The sequence below is a fragment of the Sander lucioperca genome, chromosome 1, assembly GCF_008315115.2.
Source record: "Sander lucioperca isolate FBNREF2018 chromosome 1, SLUC_FBN_1.2, whole genome shotgun sequence".
NCBI lineage: Eukaryota > Metazoa > Chordata > Actinopteri > Perciformes > Percidae > Sander > Sander lucioperca.
Window position 1 is genome coordinate 18,551,883 of NC_050173.1, and position 17,531 is coordinate 18,569,413.

General features: G+C 39.3%; 1 protein-coding gene across 6 annotated transcripts in view; it reads left to right on the forward strand.

Moving 5' to 3' along the window:
- ctnnd2a (catenin (cadherin-associated protein), delta 2a) overlaps window positions 1–17,531 on the forward strand; it is a 270,891-nt gene that overhangs the window by 212,512 nt on the left and 40,848 nt on the right. For all 6 annotated transcript variants that reach the window (XM_036006801.1, XM_036006802.1, XM_036006809.1 and 3 more), the window contains 3 exons: window positions 9,480–9,597; window positions 13,167–13,349; window positions 16,124–16,297. In XM_036006801.1, coding sequence (XP_035862694.1) covers window positions 9,480–9,597; window positions 13,167–13,349; window positions 16,124–16,297 — 475 coding nt within the window. The remainder of the gene's footprint in view (window positions 1–9,479; window positions 9,598–13,166; window positions 13,350–16,123; window positions 16,298–17,531) is intronic.

The following is a 17,531-nucleotide window of genomic DNA, read 5'->3' on the forward strand; positions in this document are numbered from 1 at the left end:
ATATTGCCTTCAACTTTAAAGACGAAGTTATCAGTTTTTGTGTACGTGTGTGTGTGTGTGTGTGTGTGTGTGTGTGTGTGTGTGTGTGTGTGTGTGTGTGTGTGTGTACTGTACCTCTGAAGATGCAGGGGAAAGACAAATGATGCTGTCAGTGCACTGCTCCGCACTGTGAAGCTACAGAGAAGGAGAAGGGGGACAGGAGAGTAGAGGAGAAGAAGGCCACACGTTGGAAAGATTAGAACAGAGAGAATGTAAAAGTGGTGAACAATGGGAAGGAGACTAACAGGATCTGAAAGAAGGGAGCTGAGACACAGAGAGTAATGGAGGTGTTTCTGCCGCTCGCCAGGGTTGTTTTCTATCTCGCTGTCTGTTCTGGGGGGTTAAAGTGATACAAGGCCACAATGTTAAGGTCCCAGTGTAGCTCAGCTCAATTGCAGACCTCTCACCTCTCTCATTATCCCTTTGCTGTGTGCGTTTGTGTGTCTGTGTAATGCATGAGAGTGTATACACGCCTTTGCATACACTGGTGTCTAGTTGTGTGTGTGTGTGTTTTAGTGTTTATGTACTGTATGTGAACAAGTTATATGTGCATGTCTAAATGCACATGCGAGCACACACACATTTGTGCACATACAAGCACTCACAAGCTCCTCCCTATTCACGCACACACACACACACACACACACACACACACACACACACACACACACACACACACACACACACACACAGGTTTGTGGCACTATCTTTGTGGGGACCCGTCATTGACATAATGCATTCCCTAGCCCCTTACCCTAACCTTAACCATCACAACTAAATGCCTAACCTTAACCCTTACCCTCACCCTAATCATAACCTAATTCTATCCCTAATCCTACAACCAAGTCTTAACTCTCAAACAGCCTTTAAACTTGTGGGGTCCAGCATTTTGGCCCCACAAAGCTGTCAGGACCCCACAAGCATACTGGACTCCCGGTTTTTAGACCCCACGAATATAGTTAAACAAGCCCACACACACACACATGCACACACACACACACACACACACACACACACACACACACACACACACACACATACTGTATGTGTTATCAGGCCAGACACAAGGTCTCCTGTGAAGGGGTTTCCATATCCTCCATTCAGGGGCTGTTTACCTCCCTGCAGGTTGTCGGTTTATAGCCAAGCCGGAGAAAACCTGCTGCCTCCACGCTATACACACTGGTTTTGTGTGTGTGTGTGTGTTTCTGTACTTGCCAGGATCACACACTCATGAACACTTTCATTTGCTGTCTTTCAAACACCCACAGTTGTGATAGAGCAGTCGAATTAGTTATTAGATGAATCAAGAATAAGGAGTGTGTGGTCACGAATGACTTTGTTTCCATAATGTATTGATATTAATTGGTTTGTATTCATGTATGCTCCATCTGGTGATGACCCTCTGCTGCCTGTGCCCCCCTCACACACACACACACACACACACACACACACACACACACACACACACACACACACACACACATACATAAACACACATGGTCAGACACTTGTGCAGAGCTACCACACACCAGCTGTTTGAGACAAAGTCACTCCGTGGTCATTTGTTCCTTGAGCAACATTAGAGAGCCATCTGTCTGAGATTCCCTCATGTTCACATCTTTCCTGTACATGTTGCATGAATCCCCAAACAACTCAAACTGCAGAGAAGTAACTAACGTGTGATTCGCTCAGTGACTCTCAACTCATTTTCTGAGGTACACTGTTGCAGCCTGGAAAGGAAAATCAATGTAAAATTAAATATGTATAACCGGTCTAGTATCTTTTAAACGTTATAATTTGTGAAAAACAAGGTCAACTTGCCAAGCCAGCTGCTGCAGATAGCAGGAAGCTTGTTAGTGAACTTTTTCTCACTTATGTGTGGATGCTACTTTTCACAAATTATTAATGTGTCCTTAACCATTGTACCATTAATTATGTTTTTACTGTGATCATATATACTTTGTGCACTTTTTGCATTAACAGTACAACTAATTACAGTGAAACATTCTCCTTTTTGTAGTGTAATTGTAGTTGCAATAGTAGACACTTTGTGTACACTGATTACATTTCAAATCAAATGCAAAGTGCATACAGTAGATAACAGGTTTGCCAAGAGACTACTAGGCATATACAAACCAGAGAAATGCCAATTATATTTTAGTTTTTGGTGCAATGGACCAGATTAATCAATCAAAAGAAATAGTTTGTAGCCTAAAGGTTTGATGATAAAATGTTTGACAGGTTGCTGGGTGAGAACTGAAAAAAGCAGGTGGGAGTTGACATGCTATCCATTAAGGAAGGTACTTAACGTTGATAAAAGTGGATACATGCATACATTATGCAAAGAGGCTAAAGGAAAATGTATGCACTGTGTCTGGGAGTATGACAAAATTCAAACATTCTGGAGGGAGGTGATCAATAAAACCATGTTCATTTTGTCTGTGAACATTCCAGTGGACCTTAAGATGATGTTGCTGCACCTGTATCCGACAAATCTGAATCTGAAACCCCAAGAATATAAATGTATTGATTTTGCTATACTACAGGCAAAAAGGACTATTGCTCTCATCAGGAAGAAAATAGAGGCACCTTCAATTGGTGCTTGGTTCAAGAATATAGCACAATGTATGTTCATGGAGCGATTAACATATATATTAAAAAAACAAATTGGGGGTGTTTGAGAAATTCTGGATACCATTTCACCAGTTTATTAAAAAAAGGAGACATAGGGAAGCCTCTACAGAGGGTAAATGCGGAACAGGAAACCTAAAATTCAATAAGTGGTGAACCCCATATGGGGAAATAATCAATAATATATCCATTGTGTGTGTATATATATATATATATATATATGTACAGGGCATGAAGTTAACTTTTTTGACCACCAGCCACTGTGGCAGGTGGATTTTTAAATCCACCTGCCACAGGGACTTTTTACCAGCCACTTTTTTTTGCGTCATAAAGGTGAAAAACAGGAATTGCTGTGACTCTATGATCCTGTCCTGTCCTATTGATGGTAGCCCGCCTTGATAATCCTGCATAGGGGCCCGGTGTTGGCTCGTTATGCCACTGCATATAAGAGATGAGATGACTCAGGATGAATCAGGAGTAGCCTACGCGCACCACAACAACAACCAAACACTGGTGAATGCGCACCATAACACATGAATGTTTTTTTGTATAGTTCTTAAAAATAAAAAAATAAATAAAAAGGAAACTTGTTTTGGGGAGAATAATACTTATTACTATTAATTCATTATTCTGGGCTGAGATTTTCTAGGAACTTTACCAAAAAGGCTCAGGATGCTGCAAATGTTGGTAAAATATGAAAAAGGCTGGTGGATTTAAGACACAAAATAATTTATTGGATGAATCAAATATGAACATATCTGTCATTGTCAGTGGCTTGTTAATCTTTACATTGTTAGTTAATTTCCTATCCTGGCCTGGGACACACATTCATATGGTTTGATAAAGTACTTATTGGACTTTAACTTATCATTGCACTTACAATAACGTAGCTGTCCTCAATTTAGGTCATCCTTTACGTCTCATCTGCGTTTTTTCCTGCATCCACCATGTGCGTTTGTGTGTGTGTCTGTGCGTGCGTGCGTGTGTTTGTGTGTCTGTGTGTGTGATTGTGTGTGCGCGTCAGTCGCGGGGGAAACGGAGCAGTCCCGCCCGCTGCAGCCGACAATTTGAAACAGCAGCGCTGACTTTAGAGTATAAAATTGTTCCAGCGTACATTGATGTTAAAATGTCTACATGTTGGCAGGACGGTCTGAAATGTTTTGCACGGTCTTTCGCTGTACGTTTTGTTGGTAAATGTGAGATGTTCGAGTCACATACACGTCTCGTCTTCATATCAGAAACTAGGAAATGAATTTGACCCGTTCTCACTTCCGCTTGGTCAGTGGCTGCACGTGGGATGCTGGGATTGTGTGAGTAATGAAAATGCGATAGGGGGTCCCGGCTGTCAATCAATGTCTTCTAGTGATGCGGGCCCCTGATTGGACCAGGCCCGTAAGCAACCGCGTACCCTGCTTACCGATAGTTACGAGTCTGAATCACTCAATTCTCATTGGCTACCCGCCAATGTGGCAGGTAGATTGACAGTTTCACCCGCCAATCACAAAAGTTACCCGCATTTGGCGGGTGGGCGGGTGCCAATTTCATGCCCTGTATATGTATATATATATATATATATATATATATATATATATATATATATATATATATATATATATATATATATATACATACATATATATATATATATATATATATATATATATATATATATATATATGTATGTATATATATATATATATATATATATATATATATATATATATATATATGTATATATATATATATATATATATATATGTATATATATGTATATATATATATATATATATGTATATATATGTATATATATATATATATATATATATATATATGTATATATATATATGTATATATATGTATATATGTATATATGTATATATATATATATATGTATATATGTATATATATATATATATATGTATATATATATATGTATATATGTATATATATATATATATGTATATATATATATATATATATGTATATATGTATATATATATATATATATGTATATATATATATATATATATGTATATATGTATATATATATATATATATGTATATATGTATATATGTATATATATATATATATATGTATATATGTATATATATATATATGTATGTATATATATATATATATGTATGTATGTATGTGTATATATATATATATATATATATATATATATATATATATATATATATATGTATGTATGTGTATATATATATATATATATATATATATATATATACAGAGATATGCCATCTGATCTGCTCTCTCTCTCTCTCTCTCTCCTTCTCTCTCTCTGAGCGATAACCATATGCTCAGATTATGTTACCAGGGTCCATAAATCCCATATGTCAGAGTGAGGAAGCTGACTCAAACAAACAAGCTAGTATTATCTAAATATTCCGTGATGCAACACAGCAAGATGTGAAAATGCCAGAGGAAACATTACACCCAGAAAACAAAAGTTAGCAGGCTATGTTCTGCATACGAAATCCTAGCCTTGCTGTGTTTGTCAGTAACTAGCACAGAAGGAAAGGCGTGTTGCAGGAAGGCACAATATGTCATGCTTCATTACCGAACCACTAGACTAACGAGCAAGCTTCCAGCAAACACACACACACACACAACACACACACACACATACACAGATGCACAGACACAGGTATGTTCACACTCTTTCTTACATTTACACACAAACACACACACAGCAATGTTTTTCTCTATGGGACAGCTGTGTACAGGTCTTTGCAGAGCAGTGTAGTGGCAGCCAAATTAGTTAAAGGCATGACATAGTACAAGACCATATCTAGGTATTTAAAAGATTGCACAGCAATTTGCATGGAATTTAGTATCTAACAAGCTATAGGGACCTTGAATTTATTGATAGTACATATACTTTATCGCTTTATTTTATTTTATTTTGTATCTGCTATATGCCATATCATTTTTATTATATTGAAGCATAAAAGCATACATAATAGCTTTCTACTTTAAAAAAAAAAAAAAAACATCAATAGATTTTATTGTGACCTGTCAATGTGACCATTGTTGTTTAGCAAGACCATGGATGAATTCAGTCAACAAAATTAACCTTTCCTACACCTGATTGGATTAATGCACCACTCACAGGGATGTTGTTGGTTTGTGTTTATACTTTTCAGCATGGAAAAACATGTGGCTGTTGTGGAAATGTCAACTAAAACTATTCATATCTTTTATTTTTCATGTACGTGTTGATTACAAATTGTGCAAGAAATAGGACATGCAGTTGCAGAATTGTGCTTCTACAACACCTGGTCTGACAGGAAAACCAATTATTCAGCAGTTTTTAGTCTGACTAAACTGAGCTTGCATGATGTGGTCTGGCTGTGCAAAACTAGTTAGCTATACCATTAAAAAACATATTTGGGAGGCACCCTGGTAGCTCACCTGGTTGAGCGTGTGCCCAAGTACCAAGGCTCAGTCCTTACTTATTGGTTTGATTCCAACCTGTTCCCCTTTGCTGCATGTCATCCCCTCAGGACTGTGCAATTTCAATGTGACATTAAAATAAGTAAGTGTGGGAAATGCAGGAATGGAGAACTTCGACTGACGTGCGCCGGCCAGCGCTCTTGCCTTTGATTCCCCATTTCAACTGCCCAGTCGTCGGACGAAGCAGGGGGAATCATCGTGATAACGTTCACATCCCCTTTCTTGTCTACAGCTGCCCTATCAATTAAAGGCAAAAAAGCCCAAAAATAATCTTAAAAAAATATATACATATATTTAGAAGGCCTCAAACTGTCCCACTGTGTCTATTTATCCACATAAAGACAAAGCAAAGCAAGTAATGCATGCTTTACAAGGCTCTGTGTGTGTGATAGTTGGAGAAGATTTACAATAGAGGAGTTTGCCAAATGTTGGTCCATCAGTGAAAGTGCCTTCAAGTCCCCCCTTTTAGTTAAGAACTTTAAATTCTTGTCCTTTATATCTATATAAAACAGAAGCTAGGCATTTTAAGCACTCATCAATACTGGCAAACATCCCCATTTTGTGAAAGTTATCTTACTTAAACATTTATGTTGCGCAGCTATCACCTTCACCCATGATAAGGCATCAAAAAAAACGTAACGGAAGTCCCAGTAGAAGTCAGCATATTCAAAGCTGAGCATTAAAGCAATACACCATCTTTTTCTCATCCACCCACCTCCTGTCTTTGGTGTTTAAACATAAGTCGAGAGTCGAAGTGTTTCTCACTGTTCTGTTGTTTTGCATTGACTCGACAGAGAATTGTGTCTCTCCTAAGTGGGTTTTCCATTGTGCGATTGTTTGACGATTAGCATTCAAAGCGGGTGAAAATGACTTGACCTTCTCTGGAAGTTTTAATTGAGTTGCTGTGTCTACTTCTCTCTCGCTTGTTTCCTTTCTCATCAGTACAATAAATGATTGACCTCATCTCAATGACTGGTAAAACAGCTGTGATCTCTTTATAATGTCAATGTGATGGATGAACTTATTCATTCATGCCATCACAGCGTCTCCCCGTTCACACCTCTATTGTTGTTCTACAACATTTCCCGTTTAAAGAAAAATGTTTAAACTCGTGTTACCAAACTTTTATAATTGGTTTGTTAATTATTTTTGATATCTTGCTCTCTATTTTGCCAGCTATCTGCACCCGTATTCCCTTATCGCTATGGCAGCGTAATGGAGGTTCATTGCACTATTACATACTATTACATTGTCCTCAAATAAAGGTTCATTATGTAACAACTAGGCAATACATATACATATATAAAAAAACAGTAATGCTATGGCTGTATATTAGCACAGTTGTATTGTAGTTAAGCCCATAATGGATGGTATGATGACACTGAGATATTAGCAAATACGGTAAGTGTGTTATTGCCTTGTCTTAGTCCTTGGTTCCTTTTTTCAAAACTCAACCCTCAAGAAGCATCATTGTGGTTTGATAAAGTTAAAATACAGCTACAAGCCACATTATATTAGCCCCTGTGCAAACCACATCAAAGTAGTTATGTTCAATAGGCTCCTAGTGGCTAAAGTGTTGTAGTCATCATCTAAACACAAAGTCAGTTTAGTTATACATGGGTCCATTCTCAGTCAAAAGCAGCGCAGAAATAAATACTGAGACAGCCAAGTAGTTAAAACATCACAGTCAGCTTTCCATGGCCTCGACAACAATTGTAGTCCTCCAATATGGCCACCAGAGGATGAACTGTAGTAATAACCTCAAAACCTCTATGCTCTCATCAACATTTATGTGTACCTGCTTCCCCTGAGTAATGTATCCCCACTCTCCAACTATCACTACACTAACAGGGATAATATTGTGTAATATAACCACTCTCTTCTTCCATTGTCACTTTGAACAGAATTGACAAGAATTGTTTTTGCACATTGTGACTATGCTGAGGAAAGATATTGAGTGGTTGTGACACTGTGTATATGTTTGTCTCTTTGGTATTTACTCTACACATAGACAGACACACACATACTAGACTATGCTTGCTATGGCTCTAATATTGATTCCCCTAAAAGCTATATATGTCTTTACATGTTGATGATACACACACACTATACTTACTTAGAAACAAAACTTGCTTTTATATTTCAGTGAATGCTTTTTTCTTTGAGCAGGAGATTCATTATTATTTTTATATTTGTTAAGCTTTCTTTGGAAAATGAACTTCAGGAACATTTAGGAAATAAGCTGTGTGTGAAGTTACCTGTGTTTTGAGTACAAACCTGCCAGTTATGTTGTCTTCATAGCACCATGTAATGGATGTCAAAATGATCTCTTCTGCTATTTCTGGTATGGCTCCCTTCCACGTCGATAATCAATTTTTAAATATTTTTACGTATTCCTCAATTTTCTGGTCATATTTCACAGTATTGACCATCCTAACTATTTCCAGTTTGTGTTAATGTGCAGTAATGTGCAGCATTTCCTAATGAATTTACATAAATCATACAGCATCATAATTACTCCCTGTAGAGTCAGTCCACTGCCGCGTAAGCATTGTTATGCTCTGGTCGATGCATAATGTTGTGTATACCTTAAATCATGCCATTTTTTTAAGTTACATAAACATTCAGCTGTGTCTATTCATTCTTGTGATGAGGAAGGGAAATACAATAATAAATCTATCTCATGCCTCACTCTTTGGTTTCATATTTATGTTATTGACACTGGCAAATGAGTCAGTGTCTTGGACGGGGTGTATCTGTTTCACAGACAGCTCCATGTTAAAATCCAAACAAATCTAACCCAACACCACCCACCTGCACCTCCAGTTCAATTCAAATGATCATATCATCATATTGACAAAGGTGTTAATAATAAATGGTACAATATTGTTAAATTATCAAAGCAGCGTTGGTGTTGTGAGCGTTGGCTGATTCAGGAAACAACAGTCTGACTAAAGCAGCTTTTCTTCTCCCTTTTCTTTTTTTTTGGGCTCAAGTCAAGTGCTTTAAATTGAAGCAAGCCTTCGGGGCATAGATTGAAATGTATCCAGAATTGTAATGGTCCCTTTTCAATTGTGTAGTTTCGAAAGAGCTGCCAGGTTCACCGGTCTGTCTCTCACTCACTCTCTCACTCTCTCTCTGTCTCTCTGCCTCCATCTTTCTACACCTCTCGCTACCAGTTTTCGTTTTTCTTCAATCTGTCTTCCTGTCTTATCTTCCCTTCTAACCAACTCTCTTTCTTTGCCCATTTGTTTTTTCTCATTCTATTTAGCACACACAGACACATACAGTACACACATACTCTGACGATTTTTGTGTGCGTTTGTTGCAGGAATGTAAGCTCCGCAGGTGAGGAGGCGAGAAGAAGGATGAGGGAGTGTGATGGCCTGACAGATGCTCTGCTCTACGTCATCCAAACCTCTCTGGGCAGCAGCGAGATCGACAGCAAGGTGTGTGTGTGTGTGTGTGTGTGTGTGTGTGTGTGTGTGTGTGTGTGTGTGTGTGTGTGTGTGACTGAACATCCTGGCTTGCTGTTTATGTCATGTGAATGACGGTGCCTGCACAAATTGCAATGCAAACATGTATGTTCTTATTTTCAAACCATTCAAATCATTAAGTTAGACTGCAAGAGAAAAAGTGTCTCCTTCCCTCTCTTGTAGACAAAGTGGTGAAATGTTCACATTGAACAGGAGGTGAGAAATAAAAAAACAACAATGGCTGAACCTCCTTTCACTACCATTAGCCACGAGGAAGACACATTTTAGTTTTCAAGGAGCGTGCAGTTCATCAACATGTTTTATTTTGGGCAAATTAAAGCTCTCAAATTCAAAGTGTTGCAGCACTTCTTGCTGCCAGTTTAGCTCTGCCAGTAGTCAAAGTTGAGCGGGTTTATGTTCTCTTTGTGTTTCTCTGTGCAAAGACACATTCATGTTGGCGTGTTTGTGTTCACGACATAGTATGTGAGGGCCAGTCAATACTACATAAACAGTGTTGTGGATGGCTGACTTCTCAAGGTCTCCCTGTCTCCCAGCCTCTCAAAATGGCCATTCTTAATCACTGCTTAACCGCCCGCCCCTCTTCACCATCTGACTGCAGTCACCAGAGGAGTACTGCTGTCACCACAGTAACAAAGACTGATTGGCAGGTGAACCAGCACGTGGTCACTGATGGAAAAAGCGGTGCACATTAGCCATGTGCTCATTTTGTACTGCCTTTTTTTGCACACCTGCTTTGCCCAGACTACCTCCTCACACTCTCTACTCACCTGCCTGTTCAGGTGGCAGACTAATCTGCTCCATCATTAAAAATACTTACTCGAAAATAGATCTCAAGGAGTTAACAACATATCCTTGATATCTCGTAGCTCTACTTTACCAATACTTTGTGCAGATTATTTTTAAAAAGATGTATTTGTAACTTCGGTCTAAGCAGAAATTACAAAAGCTGAGGTTGTTCGAGTAACATTATAAATGATTAGCTACCACTTTATGTGCCCAAATACTTGTATAATCAGTTCTGTCTCGGTTAGTGCTCTCAAAAAAATTCCCATCACCATCACTCTCAGTATACGCGTTTTGATCATCCCAGTCTCAGCTCTATCTCTCCCCTTTGCCATCAAGTTCACAGATCCTCAGACAGAAATGCGCCAGATCAGAGGAATATTCACTATATGTAATGTGACAATTATGTTTTATAGGCGATTGTCCCATTAAACAAAATCATCAGATTACTGCTATTACGCTGTAAGGAATTGCACAGATGTGAGGAAGTTTTAGAGACACTGAAATAGGTTTCACATTATGTAACGGCACACAGCTTAAACTTATACAGTCATTTTAAATGATAGATCAAGACCTAATAGACTGAGCACATCATTCTACATACACAACCAATATGATGCTGATACTTTATAGATTATATGACGTTAATATTTAAAGTGGCAATCTGTAACCTAGAGTTTGTGATGATTCTAGCGGCCGCTTTGGACAAAAGCGGTAGTGTTTTTACTACACCTGCTGTCGTAAAGGTCTTTTCTTTATGATGCTGTATGACCGAGTTAGCGTTACCAGGAGGTCATATAGTTGCGATGAGTGTTTTGCTCAGACAGTAAATCATTCATTTACATTAAGAGAATACGTTACAGATGCATCACTGCATTTCAAGTGTAGCATACAGTAACTTAGCCTCCTTTGGATGTATCGTGAGCTAAACCGGGTATCACTGTCACTGTGTCACGAGCCAAAGCATTAAGAGTTTGTTGTAGCAACCAACGTAATAATAACTTTGATTTATATAACGCATTTCATGAAATCCAAGGGCGCATTACACAAGTACAGGGGGACAAGAGAAAACAAAATAAGGCGCTAAATGGAAGGGGGGCGTAATTGAATATAGGCTACTGACGTAAAACCACATTGCGTATTGTACAGTTATTTTATGAATGAAATGGACATATTACATACCTAAGGGCCAATTCGGGGTGGGTTTTGAATCATGTACAATCCCGTAATTGTCTCCATCTGTTGAAAGCCAGACCATCGTCTGTCACTTTCCCTTTTAGCTTTTAGTTGTTCTTCGTTTAATTTCCTTTTTTTTTTTTCTGTGATGGCCCTGTCCCAGTATCAGCCATAACTACAACAGATAACTTCTAAAATAAAATAAAAATACAATTAGGCCTATATAAAGAAATCACCTGTTACCTTTTACCTGGCTGGATACCCTAACACAGGCTTTTCCGGTGTTACTCTGAAATCTGTGACCGGTCAGAATTTGTGATTGTAGAGCCGGTCTGCCTGCCGTAAATCATTTTGTGACTTCGCAGAAAAATCGGACGCGAACGAAGACATTAATAAAAAATAGCGTTCTTTTCACAGTTAGTCTCGTTTGCTGTTACAAGTCATTTATGATCATCAGATGAAAAATAACAGTTTCAGAAACATTAAAAAGTTACATATAGTAACTTTAACAGCCCACATTAAATGTGGTTGCTACTGCAGGAGGAAGTATACTGCAAGAAGAGTGTTATGGGCAAGCAGATTCTAAAAGCACAGTTTGGAAATAACCACAAGGTCATACAGGCAAAACCTTTCATCAACAGAAATAGCTCGTATTTATTTAAACCACAATCAGGAGTCGTTTTATTTCTTAAACCATGCAGCCGGAAAGATCATGGTACTGAAAATAAATGTAAAATAACAGATCGAAATATGAAATGTCAAAGTAAATTGTAAATAGAATGTTACTTCTCCTACATCATTCTATAATAGCATGTGAATAGAATTTCAAACATGACTGCAGCTCGCTGGAGTGAGACATTGTTTTGTTTGTTGCATCTCTTGAGGCTGTTCAATTACACTCCTTAGTTGTTTTTGTGTAAACCAACGGTCAGACAGAGAGAAGATTGATGATTTGTCTTTGTTAATTTCCACTCTGTTGACTCGATGACTCCCCTTTCTCACTGATACTAAGCACACGCATGCAAGTGCACTTTCACACACTCGGTGAAAGTACACACTTAAGCATAGACACCATACACTGTAGGAATTTGTTTGCTCTCATGCAGACACACTTGTGCGGTCCTCGGCTGGCGGGTTCGCCTCTGAAGTTGCTGTTTAATGGGGTGTGATACAATATATTGGGCTTGTAATTTTTCTTCATTTCCCTGAGTTTCTTCTTATCTCATTTCAAAGTCAAGCTAACCAAAATACAGAAGCATATTACCATTGAGATTATCTCTCTTCTTTCCTTTCTTTCACTCTCCATCTCTCACTCTCTCCGTCTGTCTGGCTCGTGGGTGGGGGTGGAAGGGCGATAGTGTAAAAGTGTGTGAGTGGACGTTTTTATCAACATGCTTTGACTTTGAGTTTGCTCTGTGTTTTCAAGCGAGATGTTTCATTAAATGGCATCAAACACAAATATCCCACCTCAACTTTCTCACTGTACTCATTTACCTCTTCCCTTTCCCCACCCTTTCGTCCTCCTCCCTCACTTCATCTCTCGCTACTCTCTTTATCTCCAGACTGTAGAGAACTGTGTTTGCATCCTGAGGAACCTGTCATACCGCTTGGCTGCCGAGACGTCCCACGGCCAGCAGGTGGGGTTGGAGGAGCTGGACGGCCTGCTTTGTGACGCCAACGGCCGCGACGGAGAGAGCTCTGGCTGCTGGGGCAAGAAGAAGAAGAAAAAGAAGGGAGCCGATCAGGTGAGGACAGAGATAAGAGATAACATAACAAAGTGGCGGTGGCGGGCAACTAGAATAGCCTTAATACTCCTTGGCATATATTCCACAAGTTTGTGATACTCTACTGGAGGACAACTCATCCTCACTTGGTGTTTTGATGATAGTGGTGGAAAGCACATTCTAACACACCAGTCCAAAATCCCTCATTAAGTGGTCAGTTGGCTTGGGATCATCTGCAAAGACCATAGCAAATGATTGACATAATTTGAATACTGAAAATATTCAGTGACCCCTTGTGCTTTGTATGGAAGCATCTGCATTCATAATGTTTCCCCACTTGTTTCTTTTGATTTTTCACTTTCATTTGCAGCTGTGTCTTCAACAGGGACATGGTAAATAATGGTAAACAGGAATGAAACTCTTAGATCACAGAGTATTATGCAGGCTGAATTGAAGCATTGACTTATTTTATAATGTATTGGCTCATGAGCCAATTTTCTTTGCTTTTTATTTCGTCACATTTTATGTATTTGAAACATACATATATATTATTTTTCAACCTAACTTTTTTTCGTTAAAAGCTTCATCATTCTCTGTTTATTTTTACTCTCCCTCTTCCCTGCTGTCTACTCTTTTATGCCTTTTTCAGGCTGTTAAGGTAGAGGTGGAATTCTCTCCATGGACAAGACCTCATGTTTTTATGAAGTCAAAAGCACACTTTACCAGCCAGCAGAGCTCAAGGTTGTGAGCGTGTATGTTAGAATTATCCATGGGCCCAAGACCGAGACAAAAATACAGCCTGTAGCCCAAAGCATACTTAACTGGACTGATATTTAAGACCCAAAACTAAACCTGAGACCCAGAGCTATGTTTATGTTTTATTTCATTAGTGGCCAGTGACACTCTCCAGTCTTTTGCAACTCATTGGCTACACTGTGTCTTTCCTTTTCCCCAGTGGGCATTGTGTATCTACTTGAAACACACATACCACACACACAGACCATTTGCACAGACAGAGAAAGAAGAGAAAGGATGTGTTTGCATGTACCGAATACATTTTTGGTAGGCATTGAGGGATAGACAGTAAGACAGGTAGAGCTGGGTGTAGACAGGACCAATATAGAATGAACCCAGGTATACACTTTGAGAGACAGACAGGCACAGACTGAAAGAGAAAGAAAAGGAGCCAAGAGACTGGGTCTTTTCTTTTTTCTTTTTTAAGAGACTGGGTCAGAGAGAGAGAGAGACAAGGAAATGATGTAGGGAAGAAACCAGGCAGGAGGGAAAGAGAGATGGATAGAGAGACTGAGTGAGGGAGAGAGAGATACTCAGGTAGTTAGACCGTAATGTAGTCTCCCTAATCATTCGGACGTTCAGACAGCAAGGCCATGGAGCATCACAGGAGCCTGAACTGGACATAAACATTCCTGATAGATACTGGAACACACTCACACACAGGTTTTTACGATCTAGGATAGTCTACAGATTTCTGATTTGTTTCAAGATATCTGTCTCTTGAAAATTCTTGAATCAAATAGAACTTTAGCAACAACACGTATGGATTTTTTATGATTTAGTATGTATTGTAGGGTGTTTCTAAGCAACAGAAAGTACTCTACTGTGAACGAGTTGATGCATCTTGGTAGAGTTCCTCTACACACTTCAAATTTAAAATACGCATTTGATTTTATGTTCAGAGAATCTATGTATAGATAAAAACATGCACAGTCAAACACACACCGCACAGCAACTCTCTCAAGACACACACTAGCCTAGTTTACCTTGAGACAAGGGGAGGATGGGAAGCAGTGGAGCGAAACCGAGAAGGTCGATAGGGAAAGGAAAAGCTGACTGGAGAGAGAATGATGGAAATAGATTAAGGAATTAGGGAGAGAGGGAGGCAAACAAGAATGAAAGAGAGAGAAGCCAAGGGAGAGGTAGAGCAAAGAATCAACAGGAGAGAAAAGGTGAGCAAGATATTAATGACAAGCAGGAGAGGAAAGAAATAGAAATAAAAGAAGAGAGAGAGAGAGAAAGAGTTAGCTGTGGGTCCATGCCTATATGAAAGAGGTGTGGGCATGTCACTCAACAAAGAGGTTCAAACATCAAGGGACTACATAGTGGAGGATGGAGGTAAAGGGGAAGCAGGGTGTGAAGCTTTAAGTTTATTTCTCAAAGCAAATGTAGGAGGGAGACATTCTCTCATAGTCTCTGTTTTCACATGCATCTCTTTCCTTTCTATGTTTTCGCCCTTTCCCACCTCTCTGCTCCATCACCATTCTCTCCTACAAAGCAGGTTGACAGGGAGCGATTTACTCAGTGTCTCTATGACTTTTTAATAGGTCGGAGTGTACTGAGTGGAGATGTAGTAGGGTATGCACCTAGACACATGGAAATACTCATCCACAGATATTTTTCTTTCATGGATATTGCAGGTATGGAATCAGATGAATTCCCAAAAGCAAATGGAAAAAGTAGGGACACTGAATAAACATTGCTCTCTGCTCCTTTGAAATTAATCGCTTAGGTGTGTTTTATAGGTGTGTTTTTAGTGTAACACCCCCAGAACATCTTGTTTTAGCTGACCTCCAGTGGTTTAACTTCTCACCTTACTGCAGTGATGTACAGGTGTACTCCAGGACCCTGTGACATCACAGAGCTGGGTGTGGTCACAGTTGAATCACACTTACATATCTCATTGCTGGAAAGGAGTTTTTAGTGTTCACTTAACAATCTCTTCTTACATTTAAGTTAACATTAAACAAATCTGTCCCACTCTGTATTGTCTTTCACAGTGGGATGGCGTGGGCCCCTTTCCGGACACGGCGGAGCCCCCCAAAGGGGTTCAGATGTTGTGGCACCCCACCATCGTCAAGCCCTACCTCACCCTTCTGTCTGAATGCTCCAATCCCGACACACTGGAGGGAGCAGCCGGCGCTCTGCAGAACCTGGCCGCAGGAAGTTGGAAGGTAACAGCTAGGTTTAAAATGCTTCTCTCTCACTCTTCAGAGACATTAGAGTTTATGACTGTAATGCTGGTTATGCAGAACCTCATGCTGCCTTGCAATCCTTGTACTTCTTTTTTTTTTTAGAATAGCGCAGGTAAACACAGGAAACTGTAAATGTGTGTCTATACCAATTTAATTGTCCTCTGGTATGAAAAGAGGGATTCATCATAAGCGTGCTCTTACTCAGCCGTGCTGTGAATGCAGAGACACAAAGTGTACACAAATTATTTGTGCAGATAAACCAGAAAAAAACTGTTTATTCACATTGTAAGCATGACAAACGACAAAAACACTTCAGAATCAGAATCACCTTGCTGGGTAATACATTTATCTTCATGGCAGGGAAATATGCATTGAAAAGTTAATAAAGGGTTAAATATAAACAAGGACACAATTTTATTTAAACCTTGATCATCTGGTTGAAGTTTAGTTCAGTCTTTATACAAATTCAAAGGCTGATTTGGTTGCAGTAAATGCCACAGCGTACAGAAGATTTGCTCACTACACCATCCTGCTGACTTTGAAATATTTCCAGCACAATCCCAAGTTGTTATATGTTCTATAGCATATAATATCGTTCAGCAGCAATGCAATTACTGTAATAATGTTAAGGCTCCAAGCCTGAACACACCAGGGAGTAGAGCAAGGGTTCAACAGCAGCTGACTGAAGGAAACAGCTAGATGGTAATAATGTGAGTCATGCGGTCATATTGGAGAGTATTGTTAAAGGCAGCTTTAGCGAAGAGGGAGGTGTATATAAGGGTAAAACACAGAAAGTGTGTGGGCGTAACCTTGGAATGACGTTGGGAAACTGCATCAGACATCGTTCGTTGTAAATAGTCACTGTGGGAATGTCGATGGAAATGTTTATGTGATCAAAAAATGCTCCGACATAACGTTACATTGCTTTTGCTGTATGTGAAAACTGTAGACGGAGTTACATACAGGGAAGTACACTGTGGTTGAGGGTGATGTCTCTGTCGTCCTGTAAATGTGTTTAAGATTTGTGTTTGATCTGATTTTGGTTTGTTTCCATTGGTAGTGGAATGGACAGAGAAACAGAGCAAGATACAGATGGAAGAGGAGGCTATAGAAAGACAAGGGAGAAGGAGGAAATAATGGGGGCAGGTGGTCTTCAGGAAATCACATTTTCTATTTTGGGGCCTTCCTGCATGCGTGTGTGCGTGCGTGCGTG